The 18,871-nt window shown below is 44.5% G+C and overlaps 1 protein-coding gene across 1 annotated transcript in view; it reads left to right on the forward strand.

Annotated features, from left to right (window-relative positions):
• The first annotated feature begins 1,338 nt into the window (after positions 1-1,338).
• The window catches only part of LOC120958351 (developmental protein eyes absent), a 39,952-nt gene continuing 22,419 nt past the window's right edge, over positions 1,339-18,871 (forward strand). The window contains exons 1-3 of the mRNA XM_040381083.2: positions 1,339-1,870; positions 8,591-9,463; positions 15,614-15,663. Of these exons, the coding sequence (XP_040237017.2) occupies positions 9,383-9,463; positions 15,614-15,663 (131 nt within the window). The 5' untranslated portion in view covers positions 1,339-1,870; positions 8,591-9,382. The remainder of the gene's footprint in view (positions 1,871-8,590; positions 9,464-15,613; positions 15,664-18,871) is intronic.

The raw sequence follows: 18,871 nt of genomic DNA on the forward strand, positions 1-18,871 counted from the left end.
AATCTTGCCTCACACTTCCTTTGCAATTTGTATTTAGAAAAGTTGTTTACATCGAAGCAGCAGTGAACAGAGCTTACTTTGACAGAAGTGATCGCCTCACTGGTAAATGACAGTACTTTCGTGTGGGACACTTTTGTAACGCTAGTGTCACGTCGGTTTGTCGGTGCCTATACCATCTTAATGTTAATGCTTAATCTTTTAAAGGTATTTTGAATACAAGTTAAAAATCGAGCTTTATCCTGAAGTTTACTGATTATCACTGTATCATCTAAAATGCAGTATTTCCTCCTTACCATTTTTATCTCATTTTTTCAATGTTAAATTGTTTTTAATGATTTTAATGTTTATTTGATACCTCAAATCGGGTTCTTGATGCCTGCAAAGATCTTCACGAAATGTCGTAAATGCGTTTAACCATAAAAATGTAATTTAGAGCAATACGGATTAGCTGATGATCCTATAAAAAAGGTATATTTTTACACTGATAAAATGATAACACAAATACTACTACTAAAAAAAGGTGTATGATAACTAATACTTTGTAGTTCAGTAACAGTAACCATCAAATGTGCAATGTGCTCTCAACATTTTCCCTCAACCCTCTTGACCCAAACTCAGTTCACCGCTCACTCTACTGCACCAAGGAATGCTCTTTTTCTTGCTGCCCTGTGCGTCTTTATGATTTTGCACACCAAAAAAAAAAAAGCCCCTAGAAAGGGACTCCAACTCCTCCGAATGCACTTTTCACTGGCACTGGCAAGATTGGTTAAAGCGATACCGGGGTGTGTAAAACATGGGTTTGGATTTGCAGGCTCTCGGAGCTCTTGAGCCTTCAGCACGCAAAAGCAAGCAAACGTACCCAAGCCAAGCATTACACAATAAAGCAGGGAGAAGAATACGCCGAGTGCCCTCAGTTTCTTCCCTTCTGCGAATCCATTTGGACTGGGCAAAAACAGCTCTCTCGGTCTTTCGGTTACCCATGCATCCATGCAGTTAACGGAGGGCACGCAGCAAACAAAAAAAAAGCGCAATAAGAAGGAAATGCGCGACCGTTTTTGTGTGGCAGCCAAACGGTCTCGCCAGCAGCAGCACTAGCAGCGCACAGGGCCGTGGTGCAACATAAGACCCAGCATAAACCAACCGCACTGGCGGGCTCTTTCTCGCACGCATAGCAACACATCCCGGCTCACTCTTGCATCGAGAAAGAATCAGAAATCATTCACTAGCTCTTTCACTCACTCACACTCTCTTGGTGTGTCTCTAGTGCTCGCCTGCTATGCTCGCTCGTTTGCTCGCTCTCTCTCTCTCTCTTTTGCTGCTCGAGCGCATATGATGAGCTCTTACCCCCGATGTTGAGGGAGATCAAAAAATGCGTCAAAATTAGTTTCCATTTAAATCTCCGTCCGTGAGGATCGTGGTTCGTGTGCGAGCAGCGTGCGTCTCCGTACACTGGTGTCGCGTTTGGTGTGTGTCGTGTTTGTTGGGATCCGTTGCTTCAATCACTAGCGGAACTAGTCAGGTGGAAGCTAAAAGCATAGATTGCGGTGTGTAGAACGACGGAGAGTGTTGCGCAAAACTGTACAACATAAGTGGAAATCGCGCGAAGACGTGTTGCAATATTTTAGTATTTTCTGTGAATAGATAATACATACTAACAGCAAAACAAAACAAAAAAAACTAGTGCGAATAGTGTGAAGGCCGAAACACCCCCTTGTTAGTGAGTGCAATACGAAGAAAACCCTATCCAATTGTATGGATTGCAGTTGGAATTGGAAGTGGAAGTGAAGTGCGAAAACGGCGATCAAAACGCTGTACAAAATCGTACGGATTTCTCGCTGTTCTTCTTCAAAAAGTGATTTATACATAAAAGGTGAATTTTAATTTCTATCACATAAAATTATGATTGTTCTTTTAAAAGGACGCTTTTCGCTTGCTTCGTAACCCTCCGGGGGTAGTTACCCTTGCTTGTGATGCTGGTACAGACGACAGTAAGGATTTAGAAAGGTGCCACTTCCCAACGGCGGATGACAATTGGAAGAGCAAAGAGTGTACAATTACAGCTTAATCTTCACCACGGCCGTGGACGGAATTCCTAGCCTTGATTTTTCCTATGCTGATGCTGCTGCTGCTTGTGTGAGACACTGTGCGTGTGTGCGTGCGTCAGATGGGGTGCATGTGAACAGGATGAATTTATTACACACTCTCTCTCTCGAAGGTCCTTTTTCTGTGTCAAAAGCGAGCAAAAGGACCGTTGCGTTTCGCGCATAATAGCCGATGGGCGGGCCGTTGTGCATCGTTGTGTTGTTGACATATGAAACCGACCGAGCGAAGAAGCAGTGGATTCGATGCCCCATGGAAGACACTGGCTGGCTTTCGGGCCAAAGAGAAGACCCACCATGCAGTTTTGCCAGTTCGTGGAAGCGTAGAGAAAGGAAAAGATTATCCAAGCGTGTTAAAGAAAGTTGTCCGGATTGTTGCTTTTGTATCGAAGCTTCCGAAGTAATTTGAAACTAGTGCTGAAGGAAGCAAAGACAACACACAACAGCAACAACAAAAAGTACAATATGAATTTTCACCTCGAACATTAGGGCTTTCATGGGCTTGTGTTGGTAGTGGTACTTTTTCGATCTATTCTTCCTTATAATACCCACAACCAAGCTCCCCCTTTAAATCCTTTTAATCAAACTCATTAGAAAAACACAAACACATCCACCGTTGGCTTTCTTTGATAATTTCTGCATGGCTTCCTTGGTGATCGTTTCGGCTACAAATCGTTTCCACGCTTGCCGAGGAAGCCCTTTCACCTGACATGCCGCGGCCCGCTCGGCAAAAGGCTTCCGAAAGGGTTACAAAGCGAAGCCTGCTGCGATAATTATCACAGACAAACACTATCGCTGTGTGTAGTAGCTCTTTGCACATGAGCTTTGGTTCCGCAAATCCGTCGGCAAACTGTGCACTACTGCACGCGCCACAAACATTGTAAACCAACCAAACACAAACACCCGCAGGTGACAGTAATCCGACGATAATGTTGTTTTAGTTCAACCAACCTTTGCGGGGTGAGCAATTAGCGAGCCGGTCTGCCGGGCGGGGCACGTTCCGACAGTTCGCGACAAACGCGATTGCACTTGCCCTTTGGGCCGACGCGATGCAAATAGTGCAAAACGGAAAGCGAATACTAGAGAACTGCAGCGCGAGGTGCATTCGTGTTCGTCGAAAAAAAAAAGTAGATTACAAAACGGGCGGAACGTGCCAGCCAGTGACAACTGTTCACATTAGTTGCACCGTCACTGCACCTACACCTGCGGGCGGGTTTTGACTATTGCAGGCAGCATGGCGGGTTTGTTTTGTTATTTTGCATGTCATGTCTTGTGTACTGTTTATCATAACTTGTGCGTTTAATTTGGGTGAAAAAACGAGGTTTGTTTAAACAGGCTGCACAAAAAACTGGAACAAAATGAAAAGCTTTGTTTGTACACGCACAAATTTGACATGGTTTTTGGTATATTTACTTACTACAAATTCAAACAACTTTCGCGCAGCCACGATGATAAAAGTGTCATATTAATAAATTGGTAAATAATTATTATTTTCTAAACAACCAAAAGTTTGCAAAAAAAGAATAATTTTGTGATGAATAGGAAAGGAAGTATCAAACTACCAATCAACTGAACAAAATAATATTATGATCGATTGTATCCGTTGCTATGTACAATATTATAGTTTAGTTTACAATTTATGGTACATCATGCAGTACATTCAATTGTCTTTGCTGTCTTTACAAATAAATTGAATGGTTGATTAAATTTATTCACCTACCTTTATCAAACCTTGAACCAAATTAATGATGTGTTGTTACGATTAAATTGCATTTCGACCATCCTTTAACATACTTAAAAGTAGTGAATATTTTGAGATGTTCTGTTTGGACCTGATTATTACAGTGTGATGATTATTACACTTCGTAGGCACATCGAATCAATGAATCAATTAAGCTAACAGTTTCTTAAACAGTCTTAAACGTCTTTTTTATAAACATTAAGCATTTCAATTACCTTATTACAATGTGTACAGCTATTACGCATTATAGCTAGGTGCAAGTACATATACATTCAAGGCTAAAGTTGACACAACTTTGAAACTTAAAAATAATAACCTGATAAGGAATTAAACTTCACTAAATGAACAGTGAAATCAAAAATAGTTTATTCCATTCCACCGAATTGCTTCTGAGTGCTGTTACTATAGGAAGTTTTATCTTAGACGGTGGACGGGTCTGGTGTTTGTAACTAAATACGCCCCTTCAGCCATGAATATTCTAGTTGCTGTTGCGTTATCTTATCTTGGAAACAATTACTCCATACATTTTAATTTGCCATCGTTTTTTCATGAGCTTCCACATTGCCAAGTAACATTAAAATTACAAAAAATACTTTCAAAATATTCTTTCTAAATACGGCGCCTGCTAGTCCGTGGACCGAAGCATTTGAGCGGATTTATCTGGAAAGACATGCTCCGAACCGGACCGGACTGATCCGCTTTCCGAACTCCAGAAGCCGGCTTTAACCAGTCCGCATGTTTACCAATATTGTACCGAAAATACCGCTCTGCCGTGCTTAATCTCGCTGGAATCTTCAAAGATCCGTTCCCTTTCTTTCATCCAGCCTGTTCCCGGTACGTTGCAAAGTACGGTAAGCAAATCAGATTTTATGAATCACTGGCATCTCTCCGTCAACTTCGATGGCTTTGAAGCGACACGCGGGTAAAAGGGTGTGGAACCGGTAGCTACCTGCCCCTAATCCTTTGCCATCTCGTTCGATCGTCCAGAAGAACTCCGCTCCGTTCTGAGACTCCGACCCCTCAGCAAGAAGGGTCTAGGACGACGATCTGAACGGAATAGCTGGAATGTGGCCGGCCGAGATCGAGATAAAGGCCCACCACCGATCGACTGAAGTGCCCCGACATTCCAGACGTTCCTTGTGCCGCACTGTCTCGCGCGCAAATCCTTCGCCCTCCAGTGCCCACCCAAACCGTCGTCCGATGGTCCGACCTGCCACACACACACACACACACAGACGCACATACACACCCCGTCGGGTGAACTTGAGCCTCTTCTGGCGGCGGCCTGGTGGTGAAATTTCACGGTTCACATTTCAAAGCAGAAGTTGCTTGTAATTGGAGTTGCACGCGCCCAAGTACCACCACCAACACCACCGAACACGAACGGCAAACAGCGGCACGAGAACGCGCGAACGTACTGCGACGACAACGATGTTGGGATGTTGTGCATTTTCGTCACCTAGAGCGGATCGGAACAAATTTCCACACACACGCACACACACATTTTCCGCCCATCAGCAGCGCTCGTCGGCGCGTAATGATGGATAAGGAATGTCAAACATTTTCATTACGGCGCCCTAATTGCCCGATCGATGATTGGTAACCAGATTTGCGCCGGTGCTTTGATGTTGACGACGCGAGATGCCTTGCGTGTGTGGCGAAAAAGGTGCTAACGAAATGTTTTTCCTAGCGGATGGCTGGAGTAAAGGACTTTTTATTGTACTCTTGTCTTAATGCGGAAAACATTTTAATGCTATTTTATTGTTTTTGTGAGATTTTGGATGAGGTTTTACCCATGTCATAATTAAAACATGTTGTTTTACATCAGAATAGAGGGTTTTATGTGTAGTTATCGTTGCGTTTAATTGTGGGATATAGTGGGATTTAGTGTGGATTGTGACGATTGAAATGCCTTTTTGTCAATTGAATCGTCTTTGATGCGTTTTTGCTCAAATTTCCTTTAGAGCTTATGACGACCTACTGATAACTTCGAAGTTTATTCCAATTTTCTGAATTAAACATTGTGCCAACAAGATTTTAGTAAATTGTATGTTCGAAGACATATCAACCATTGAATCTATAACTATCAAATAATCTCCATCAGATGTCAGTGAAATAACTTTCTCGTACAATAATCAGCAAAAAGCTCATTCTTATCTTAATAGCGTTTCAAATTACTCAATAATGATTGTAAAGGAAAGATGCTCACTTCTTCGAAGATCACTTAAAGTATCATTTATTTAAGATAACATCTTAATTTTGTGTGTGTCACATCGTGAAAAGATCCTCCTAACACCATCTCAACAATTGAAGCTCGCGCGTTATAAATGAATAATCCTCGATCGTTCGCACACACAATCACAAAATACACCTTCACACCGAAACGCATCATCACTCCTCCACGAACCTGGCTGACAAATTAGTGTGAAATGTGGCCCGATGGGAAGCAAACAGGCCTCAAATGCAACAATTGCTCATAATGCCTGGCGAGGGCTTCTCCTCTGACCCCGGTCAGAGGGGAAATGAAGAAAAATCCATGAGTCACAGGAGCAGGCAGCGTATCTCCCGCACACGTACCTATCGCACCGGAAGGATCTCTGCGCGGCCGCATCGAATGCCGTTTGTGTGTGACATCGCGTAGTGTACAGTATGTTCGCTTGTTGGGAACTGTCAGCGTGCAAATTTATTATTTCAACAACACACCCCCCGGACGGAGTGTCATCCCTTGCCGATGACGAATGATGCTCGCTGATCGCGATCGATCGTGTCTCCCCGGTTGAGGTATACAGTGGAGTTTGTGTGTGTGTGTGTGTTGGGCGAACGATTGTATCTGTCTTTTCTTTACTGTTTTATCGTTGCAAAAAGTTCGCTTTTCTGTCTTCATCCTTCAAACATTGTCACGCTGATGTATGGTGCATATTAATTTGCTCCCCACACCTTTGCCAGACGAGACCGGTCCTGAACTGAAGCGGGAGGAAGTGTGTGTGTGTGTGTGTGAGAAGGGAGACGAGAATGTGTGCGAGAGACGCTTCGAAGAATTGGGTCCCATTTTTCATTTGTTTGATTTTCGTCTCGATGCTAATCAACTGGAAATCAATTATTTGATGATAATTTTCATCAACAGGTTTCAATTTGTCCACCAGTAAACCTCTGTGGCCGTGCCGGCCTCTGCGTAGAGTAGATAGGATTGGAGTGGTTAGGAGTCTTTGGCAGAAACGGGGGAGGTCCAAGTTTGACACGATTGTCTGGACGAACCGGTCTGTTTTTTGTTTGTACCGGTGTGTCGCGCACTCAAAACCCCTTCGTACGCAAGACGTACGCGCGTGGCCTTGTGGGCCGAGTTCGGAGAAACTGTCACAAACTTTGCGTGTCTCGGCTTTACTCGATGAGTGCGTAGAAAGGAGCATAACTGTTCCGGTTTGATCGAAGATCTTCTACGCCGTCGCACGCAGGCCCGGCCGGCCATTCGGTGAAAAGGGAGACCCAAAAAATCAAACACGTCTACCCGGTAGGTAGAGGTTGTCAAAATTCGGGGGCCTCGATACACGGAACGGGGCCGGCCGCGCTACACGTTGACGGGAGAGAGGACTCGGATCGATAAACGTCAGTGACAATGACGACGACAGATTGATTTGAATGTTTGGGAAGTTTTGTGTGTGTGTGTGTGTGTGTGTGTGTGTGTGTGTTTTTCTACGGTCTTATCGAAACGAGATGCTTTGATACATGCTGATCTATCGATTACACAGCTGATGTCTCGTTGGAATTTGGTTGAAAATGTTGTCTTGAGGATATTATTTTTATTCTCAAGCCTCAGAAAACAATGCCTCTTCTTGAAGATCCCGTTATGATTATGACATTTTCCCATCAACAAAACTGGTTGTGATGAGTCACCAAGGTTGGTTCTTTGGAGTCGCCAAGACACAGTCCAGATGTAACCAGAATTGAAACCTCACTTCAGAACGTCCAAGGTCCGGAACTATGGTTGCAGAGTTTGTGTTTGTAGATATGCCAAATCGTCACACTCATTGACGGGTATCGTAGCAAAGATCCGCAGCTTCCCCGTGAGCAATAAGATATCCGGTAAGTTCGATTGAACCACGGCGAAGAATTCCCCGGCGGGGGACTCCGTTTTGTTTCTGCAACATCGTCGATTAAGCAATGCAAATTGCCGGAGCCTCTACCCGAAAAACGTGAGAACCCTTTGCCGGGATCATAAATTTGGAATGATACATCGTCGGCACCTCTCTCTCTCTCTATCTCTCTTTCTCTCGGCAATATTTGGTGTGTGTGTGTGTGTGTGTGTGTGTGTGTGTGTGTGTGTTTGTTGGTGTGTAGTACAAAATGCTAAACATGCGCCTAAAGACACACTCCGTCGGGACAGGTGATCCCGACGATGAATGCTGGGACAGTACTGGTTGGACGAAGATCATCGAAGATCGTTATCGCAAACGGGGTGGGGAAAGGAAAAGGGTGGGACGCTGGTGGTGTGGTTCGAGCATAAAACGTCGGCCCGGCGGGAGGTCCACTTCTTACTAGCCAGACACACAGGGTATAGCAATAATAATAATAATGCTAATAACAATAATGTAAAAGCAATAAAAACTTCTACCATGAGAGAGAAGGGTTGGCAATGAGGGGACGACTGGTACGGGACCGTTTTAATCACTAAAGCAAAACAAGCAAATATCGTTCTACAAACTCCGAATTCACATTAAAGTAAAACCAAAACTCCCCACTCGCTTCTTTCTAGACAAGGCCAGCAGGGCACAGAACAGCAGCAGCAGCAGTGCATCCGCCACCACCAGCACCGTCCGGACAACCCGGGGAAAAACGTCAGCGGATCGTCATCCACGGGCAATTGACGCACCCGAATGGACAGAGCGAATTGCATCTTCTTGTGCGTATGTGTGTGTGTGTGTACGGACCGTGTCGCGGTGCATGTGCAAAGTGTATCTAGATGAGTGATGAGTGTGTGTGTGTGTGTCTGTGATTTGTACACGATTTGTGCGTGCCGTGCTCTGTGCTCAGTGAACCTATAAGGTACGTCGCCGTTGTCGTTTGAAGTGTGACCAATGAGCCGTTGCGACGAGTGAAGTATAGTGGTGGATGATGTCCAAAAACGACGAACGTCAAACAAACGTCATTTAAAGTCAAAGAAGAGCACAAAAGCAGTTCGTTCGTTCCCAGAGCTCCGGAGAACTCGGGCGTGTCAAACGGCGATCGAGCAACGGGGTAACGATCACTACTTGTTGCAGGCGCAATCACCTCTACCGTATAACCAAGCTACTACTACTATTACTACTACTACTGCTGCTAACTACCAGCGCAAAACACACTTATTGCTGCCGCTTTTACTACCATCGCAGAGAGAGAGCAAGAGCGTTGACCATACCACCCGGTACATGTAAGTGTGCCCCGAACCCCTTACCGGTTGAACTTTGCGTCGTGTGCGCGATCGCCTGTGCCTGTGACCCGTCTGCTCTCCCTGTGCGTGCGTGCGTGTGTGTTTCTGTCGATTCCTTAATGGTGAAAATCGTATGAAATGGTGACACTAATGCCTTGTAGCTATATATCTGCCCCCCGGATCTCCATCATTGATAAAATGATAGAGATAGAACCAAAGGTACACCCATAAACCAATAGACCATTTACACACAGATACACACACACACTCGGGTTTTATATCGATCTGTCGAACGCCCGGGGGTATAATGCACACAACCCGATCCCGCAAACACGGGGATCACGGTTTTTTTAGCCCTTGACTAACACAAAACTAAGCTTGGTTGTGGAGTGCCAGGGATCGCACTCTAGGGGTTGGTGGCGGGTTGGTGGTGTTTTTCTCACTATCCTTATCGTTAGATCATCCTTCCCGTTTTTTTTTTTTGTGTGTGTTTTAAACGCGATCTTCACCTGTTGCCCGTCGCTTTATCGATGTGTGTTCTACCGCTCCCGTGGTGGTGGCGATGTTCGTTGTTTTGTTGCTGTTGTTGTCCGTTGATCGTTGTTTATCTTCCCTCCAGCTCGCAGGTCCTGCATCGATCGCACGGGTGACAATAAATTTATTTAGTTTTATGACTGTTTAGGGGGATACAAATTATTTAACCATTTGTGTTTCTCGTGCCTCGTCGATGCGGTTTTGGGGTCCGCTGGTCCCGCTAATCGATCGGCGGGGTGTGTGTTTTGTAGGGAAGAGAGAAGGATGATGATGGTAGAATGTAGTCTTAGGGTGCGTTCTGGTGCTTAAATAAGTTAAGTTTTAATTCTTTAACCATTAGATGCTCTCCAAAAACGAATTATTACTGTTCATTCAAGCACACACACACACTCCCGCCAAAATTTTCCCTCATTAATAATCTGCTAGCTCTGCCTGCATAAAATTTGCATTTCCCTCATCTTCCATTTCTCTCTTTTCCACCTCACACACACACACACAGCCAACACGCTTGCCGTGAGCATCGGTTCCCTCACACAGCACAGCACATTGGTTTATGGTTATTTTTCAAATTTCATTTGTCCGATCATTTCTCATACGCTCCCGTCCGCAGCCATAATTCTTCCTTTCTTACGTGCTCGCCACGCTATCTTCATCTGAAAATCTGTCTTTCTCTGTGTTTTTCTTCCCCTTTCCCCTTCCCACCCCTTTCGATTCCTTTCGATTCACGGCGATTGCGTTTGGGGCTGGAGGCTGCTAAAATATGCCGTGTTAATGTTGTGTCTTTTTGTTTATTAATTTAATTTACCTTGATCGTTCAAAAACTCCCGGTGGGATTCCAAAAACGTTCCTTCCTTGGGGTGCGTTGTCATTGTCTCGGTTCTGTATGGTGTGTGGTGGTTGTTTGGTGGCTTACTTCTTCTCGTATGCTGGTTAACCTGTACGCACTTGTGCTTTTTTTGGGGGGGGTCTATTTTGTCCGTTCTGTACGGTAAATCAATTGTTTGACGGCTGTGGCTTGGTGAAAGGTTCTTGTGTGTTACTAACAAAATTAACATTTTTCTTTTGTTTATTTAACCTTAATAATTAGAAATCTTTTAATATGCTTAACAACGTAGAAACTATTTCTTTGAATTTAATTTAATGTTATATTCACAGTTCGTAATTCAAAATGTAAAAACATAAATTCAAACACATAAATGAAATGGCGTATTGAAATAACTTGAAATAACATATTGAAAATAAAGCGAGGAAATTCTTATATTCAATTATTTTTATTTTGTATTCAGAGCTATAACATAAGCATTAGCCTCAAACAAAAAGTGTAAAAATTTTGCATTCATCATGAAAATTTTACAATGTATGCTCTTATCAATCTTGAATTGTATTCTGCTAATAGTAAATAGCTCATTGTAAAACACTTTTAACTAAAACCAAATACATTTGTTTTTAATACAACTATTCATTTAAATCTGCTAAACGTATTAGTATCTTTGCAGAGCTTGCAACAAGCTTCAAAGAAAGTTAACTAAAAACAATAGTTAACAACAACTGAGCACCAGTACCTTGAAACGAGATTGTTATATTCTTTGTATAGCAATACAATCTGTACAACAAAACCTAGAATATCAATCTTGATCATTCAGTTAACAATCTTTAAAGCCAACTCATCATGCCTAAACCACCTCTCGCCCTTCATTAACACATGCTCCCCTAAGATGGATGTAGTTGTCCAATTTATCTGCGGTACAAAATCACCGCCGGCGAATGTCGCGTCCCGATCGTGCGACACATGACGGATTAAATCAAAACAAACACACGTCTTTGTGGCACGAAACCGGGATTTAACAGGGAGCGTGTGAGAGAAGGAGAAAACTGGAGCAGCAAAAAAAACAAATAAACCGCAAAACCGTGGCATGGCAAGATAAATTAAATAATAATACAAAATTAATTATGTTTCAAATTATGCTCGGTGGGGGTAGGCATGCATGGCAGGCCTGTGTGCTGTTTCTTCAACCCTTTTTCTCTCCACAAATCCTCCAAAGGGGGAACCGGGAACCCGCTTTAACGATCGGGAACGATATGGTCCAGGCACGGCCGATAGAGAAGGAGAAGCGGGAGCCCGAAGGCTTTGGCCATGATTAAGTGAAACGAATAATAATGTGAACGAAGAACACCCGAGAAAACCCCCCCTAAACCAACACAGTGTGAGATGGACCGTGGTGGAGAAATTCCTGGAAAATCTTTCAACTAATATTTTGTGCCCAACTCTTCGGAGTAGATTTATTAGATAGATTCGCCGGTCCGCCCGGTCCACCTGATGGGGTGTTGATTAGTCGCTTTGTTTCGCTGGCGTTTTTGGAGACATTGCTCCGCTTGGTGTGGAGCCCTTGGTTGGTTCTTAAAGTGCAATTTTGCGACTGCAGTTTTTTTTTGCACCGCCTGCTCGTATGCTGCTGACCCTTGTAATGGGTCGCCTTTAGCCACTTGACACGCCATTTGTAGTGCACCCTTTTGGCAGCATTCCTTTGCTCACCTTATTCGTTTCTGTTTTTTTTGGCCAGGACACATGTTTTAGGCGTGATAAATGTTTGTCTCCCGTCGTCCAGCAGTGGACGGATAAGCTACAGAGAAGGCCCCTTTTTTCGGCCCTAAGACCCCCCAAAAAGGTTGCATGTGTCCGAATGCAGCTGCACATTTTATGCTTACACCTTTTTTTAAAGTATTTTCTTCTCTTTTGTCGCTTGTCCCATCGTTTGTCTTCGGTGGAGCGAGAATTTTCCCTTCCCTTTAACAGGGTCGTTTAGTGCTATTCCACCTCCAATGCCCCCCCCCCCCCCCCATGCAGCATGTAGTGACTTGAACCGCTGAAAGTTCACCGGTAAACGGTGATACGACATGCAAAAACAAAACCCAAAACTGCTCACAAATGATTATGTTGGCCATATTTCACGCGACCTAACAGTGTGCTTGGCCAGTCGTTATCGGTATCTTGTATGTGTGTGTGTGTGTGTGTGTGAGTGGGTATGTGTTTTTAGATGCCAAAACGAAAACATTACACTCCCAGCCACGAGTTGTTAACAACAGCCGTCTTTCTTCAGTCCAAGAACAGGACCATCATAACACCACTGGATGGTGGGGTAAATCGATACGCGCTTCTTCAGATGCCCAACCAAAATGGCACCCAAACGGCACCGGGAAGAAACGATTACACGCGCACCGATCCGATCAATCCGTGTTTGAAACAACAAGACGGTGGCATTTCAGTGAGCCGCGACCGCAACGTTTAATGACACAGCTTGAGGAGATAAAAATTAAAAACAAATAAAATAATATCGTTCCAATAAAAAACAACCAAACGTCCGGCAGACAAGGGGCAAGGAAAGCAGAACAGGGCAATAAGAGTCCCAGTCTGATCTTCTGATCGATTCCACCCATTTTCTGAGGTGTTACGACGGCTGCCTGTACGATCTTGGTTCGGATCAGACGCGGTTGCTAATAAAAATTAACGAAAGGAAAGCTCGCAACAACATAATTCTTTGCCCATTAATTTGGTTTTTATGGATATTATTTATGAACATTATTTATAGACCGGTCGCCTAGTCTCCCCGGCCGGGTAGCTTGGTGATGTGTGATGTGACCCCGAACCCGGCTGTAAGTTGAAGGAAAAGCAACCATTCACGTCCGTATCAGAGATGGTACTTTTGCTGTCCAGTACAAAACGGGAAGCCAAAACGTGTCTTTGCGGTCAGCTTGGGAGAGACCCGTTCGAGAGAAAAAGGGTTATAAACGTTTTTTCGGTGGAAAATGCACGAGCGACCCGGTGAGCAGCAGCCCGAAACAGCTTGAAACGGTATAATTTTATCGTCGACATTGGTTTGGTGCCGTCGACATCATCGTGCCTTTTTTATCGATCTTGAACGCGGGAGAAAAGCGTTTGCCGTTTAGGATTTGACCCGTACACCAATCCCTTTGGACCGCGGAAACCTTCACCATTCAAGGGGACAAGCGACAGCAACATAAAATCGTTCACACACACAAGCACACACCCCTTTAAACGTGAAGGCAATTATCGTAGCCGATATAAAAATCGTGTTCCGCGCGAGCAAAAACACGATAAAGCGGCTCGATAAAGATGTGTTTTCCTCCCACTTTTCGTGTTAGTTTGTATGTGTTGTGGCTGTTGTGGAGTTTGGTTTGGTCTTTCGCTCTTGTCTGTGTGTTTAATGTGACGAGCAAGAAGCAGCATGATCAGGGTGAGAGTGTTTGGGCTTGTGACGATCGTCCGTCACCCAAAATGATACATCGCGCTCTGTCTCTGGGTTTGGACAGCGAGTCCGTAACAGCAAGGGTGGACTCTAAACGTGGATGATAAGGCTTCTTGGAAGAAACGATCAAAGATTAGAGCCACGCTTTTTCCGTCCTTGCGTGTTAGTGGGACACAATTTTCTGTTCTAATATCAGCTTCATGTGATGGAGTGAAACGAGTTTTTTATGCCTCGTTTTTTCTAACCTTCTCAATCAACGAAACTGTTCACGATCAACTAGTTTGTGTTTTTTTTTGCTGCTGCTGCATAATTAGAGCATAAAGCATGTTATGCTTTTTTGTGTCGTGCTTTGCCAAAGGATCGTTCCATGTTTCGCCTCCCAAACAACGCAGCCAAACAAACAAAAAAAATCCACCTCTTGTCAACACATGCTCGCGCAACGCACAGCGCAGCGAGATCGCGCCACTGTCACACACTGGTTGTTTCTTTATTCCTTCAAAGATACCACAAATCGTCGATCGCTTTTTTCCCCCCTTCCTCGGGGGCTTCCCTCTCCGGCCCAGCTTCCACGCTGGATCTGTGAACCAAAGGACGGCGGTAACTTCGGCGCGCTTAGGGAGAGGGGCCTTGTGCCTTGTTGACACCCATCAGTTGTCGCCTTTTTTTTATTTTTATGACTTTTCATTCGATTTTGAATATGTTTGTGTGTGCGGGTGCGTTTTTTTTCTTCTACATCGTACTGCTTCACGCTTTGGGCTTCTTTCTGATTCTTCGAACTCGCAGCGCCGAGAAGCCCTTAAATCAGTCAAGTGAATATCTTTCCCAAGCGAGATGCATAAACAACTGCCCCTCGGAGAGGAGATGCACGGCAGACACTACGTGGTCGAAGCCCTATACGAGACGGAGAGAGAGAGAGACAAGGTAAAAACAAGGAAACGATACCAACAGTCCCCGATACCGATTGACTTTCCGTCTTCGTCCCGATGTTCGTAGACCTTCTCTTTTGCCACCTTTCCCATCCCGAAAAGGGAATCCCGCGTCAGGCATCTTATCGCGCATTTTTCGGGAAGCGTTTAAATAATTTGTTCCCGTTTAGCGTTTTATTGCGGGGGTAGGGGGGGGGGGGGTGCGCGGGCTGCTTGGAAACACTCCCGGGGGACAAACGGTTAGAGTGGTGGGAAAATGTGGTGGCGCGAGAATCCAGGAAACCCCCACGGTAAAGGTGGAAGATAAATTACGAGCTCACGCGAACGTGTGCAATGCTAAGGGGCCCGGGCGCAAGACGGGCTGATAAATCACGGTCAATGCTTCTAATAAGTAGTCGAAAGGGAAGAAAAAAAAACAAAATCCGGGTGGTAGTGGTGGCTGTGTTTAGTAGTTGTGTTGTGTGTGTGTTTCCGCATGAGCTTCGTTGTTTGTTAAATGTTGGGACAGGGGCATGATGATTTGTTTCCGATCGGTTCTAGCGCTTAGGCTAGAGAAACTTTCACACCGACTTGTTTACGGCTGAGAAAATGTGCAATCTTCGTAACGCATTCTTATCTTCGTCTTCTTCCTCTCTTCTGCACAGGGAAAACGATCGCGCCTCGAAGGGCCGGACACGACGACGGAACGTTCTCGGTAAGTAGTAGTAGTGTATGCACACTACGTTGGTGTTAATGTCAGAAGTTGGTACAGATTTTATGGCCAGAAAGCCAAAGCGGCTGCACAGCACACACTTGCCTGTAAAGCAGTCGTAAATCGGGAACTGTGCTGCGGAACTGTACGACTCGTTCCCGTTACTAACTTCTCCCGTGCGTGCCGCGGCGAAAGTGCGAATATATTTTACGGCTCGAATGGATTTATGGACCGCACGGTGGTTTATGTGGCTCGGTTGAAGTTCAGGTTTGTGTTGTCCTTGTTGTTGTTGTTGCGAAAAGCACTGAGACAGAAAGCAATAAATGTAACTATTTGTGTTGGTAGTTGCAGAAATGGAATTAGTGCCTCCGATAACGAGTGACAGGGGAGAGTATTTGGTTTAGCGGCTGTAACTTAATGTGGATCGTTTTGAAACGGTTTTTATGGGGAAGTATATAAAAGTAAGAATCAACAGGATGTACCTTAAAGTTGTTGAACAGCCACACAGTTTCTATCGGTGGACATGTGTAGCTGGCAAGAATTTTTTTTTTAGTGATCGTTCTTTTTTACTTCAAAAGTGACACTTGATTCACGGCTCATTACATATCTTTGTGGTATGTCCTTACAGATGGAAAATTGAAGTTGTCGTGTTTACAATGCAACGATTCTTCATTGAGCTTAGTAAAGAAGAGCTTGTATAGTGAATTTAAGAGAGCCAACGATATCGCTTCGTGAGTGGTTGTTTACAGCGATCGCAAGGAACTTTTTTTGAAGGAATCTTTACAGTTGTTGTAAGCTAGTTGATTTGTTGATTTAAAGTCAGATAGCAGGCAAAAGGACACATGATATTTTCGTTACTTGATCCCTTACTTACCAATCAGATGGGGAAATGTAATAGAAAATAAATGAATGTTTTTGTGATCATGAAACCTTTCATAGAAAAGCATCAAAATTCGGTTAAAAACCTTTGAACTTGCTGGTACTTTTCACAGAAAATCAAATCCAACAAATTGGAAATGATGAATATGAAGCAGATAAGATACGTATTCGTTAATACTTCTTTGAATTTGTTTACCAAGTTCGACTGTTTTGCTTCATAAAAGTGTTAAAATTGGTCAATTAACTTGTCGCCAGTAACAACGCTAGGATTTCATTGATTTTGGCAAATGATTCATGATCTGTATTTAAGTTGAACCGTCGACCTATAGTACAACATGTTTAGACTCTTCATAGACCTTCAAATGATTTCCTGAATAATACAAATTAATGCAAACATTTAATTAATCGAATCTCGGCACGAATTAACGTATCGACTGATTACGCTGACCGTCATGAGCCATCCAATCGATAAGGATACATGATTTCAAGCTTATCAATATAACAATTTCATCCCATACCTTCCTCGCGCTTCCACCATTATCTGGGTGGTGCTACCTGGTGCGATGATCGTGTGGCGTTAAATCATCGACCGATTGGCCATAAAATCGAATGTGTTGACCCGGGCACAACGCGGGGCCAGGGAAAATGGACGCTAATTTACGACGCTCCCGTCCACGGCACGCCAGGCACGCTAGGATGGCAAACCTGCCACCTTTCCTCCTTCCCCCACCGCTCTACCAGCAAATCGGAAATCACCACCAATTTCCTAGCGCAGAACCAAAACATGAATAAAACATAAACTAATCGGAGGCGAGAGCGCTGGGCAGTGGGTGCGCGCATTACCGGGAGGAGGCAGAAACGACCGATCAAGAGCGGGAGGGGGAAGGGATGGAAGCTGAAATACTGAAAACTTAAAATAAAGCCAAAATAAAACAAACAACCAAGCTGTGACAATGGATCGTTGACAAGCGCGCACTGAAGCCCGCGTGGACCGTGGCCAGCGTGTGCAGTGTGCCCCGATGGGAAGCTCATCTGTATGCAGATGAAATGAGGGAAGGGGCTTTCTTGATGAGGAAAACAGTCAGTCCCGTCTCGTCGGTGACCGTTGGACCGAGGAAGTCGTCCAGGGGTGTTGGGATGAACCGTGCGATAAAGTATCTCCAAATGGTCGAAATATTTAGATAGCAGCGTCGCGCTCATCCGCAGCAATCGTCCGGCGGTGTGTACCGAGCGAAGCTATCTCGAGCTGCTGCCGTTTGGCCCCGGGAAGCGATCGATTATCGATTAACGGCGTTCGGTGTCGCGTCGATCGAATCCGATCGATCGGAGAGAGAGAGAGAAATAAGGTGCCAACGGAACGGAAAGTGTCGAAAGTCACCGGGGGCTGGTTAGTCATCGGACAGGAATGTGTGTTGTGGCCTGCGCGTAACGTGTCTTTATTTATAGGCAAATATTTTAAGCAAAAACACTCACGTAGTGTCGTGTGATCGCTGCTGAGTAATCGTTAAAAGGAGTCAATTACATTGTGTGAGTAGGCTTTTACGATTGTGGAGGAACCAGGAAGATCACGCTACTTGTGTTCGTTAATGGTGCTGAGAATCAATATTTGGCAAATGAAAAGAGCCAGCTAATGTTCAATATTAACGCCAGCGAACTTGAAACACCTCTGGAAACCAGTCCGGGGGAAAAGATACTAATGTCCACAAACTTGTATCCTTAAAAGCCTGTATTGAAAGAACCCAGCAGCTTAAACCCTGCAGCTTGAACATTTTATTACAACAGTTTTTTACTGTGTAATCTGTTTTCAGGTTACCCAGTTCTCGATCCACACGGAATTGGAAATATGTGAATTTCAAATTTTCGACTCTAATTCATGTTGGGCACTTTATGCGCGTAATACGGAACCATACTGTAAACTACCACCACTATCACTTTTTCTTGAACCATCAGTTCATCATTTGCATGCAAAAACTGTTCCTCTTTATCACACTGACACATCAAACATTCCAGCGACTAAACGCCACAGATAAAGGCAAAACTTCACATCATACAAAGAACATTTCAAACCGCCGATCCGAAGTTTACCTTCAGTTGATGAACATGTCCATCACTCAGCTCCGACCACTCACCAGCAGGCCAGGGACAATTTGTTCAAAAAAAAGAACCAACACACACACAATCCCTTCAAAAACGTGCAGCCCCCGTCAGATGCTGCCGAAAGATAAAAGGCAACCGATGCCGCCGGGAGTCGGGCAGATTAGCGCAGTCTGCGTTGCGTTGAGCGGCCCGGGACACAGGCCCTGGGCACAGACTGAGGCAGCGGACGCTTGTT

This window comes from Anopheles coluzzii, chromosome 3 (assembly GCF_943734685.1).
Source record: "Anopheles coluzzii chromosome 3, AcolN3, whole genome shotgun sequence".
In the NCBI taxonomy this organism is placed as follows: Eukaryota; Metazoa; Arthropoda; class Insecta; order Diptera; family Culicidae; genus Anopheles; species Anopheles coluzzii.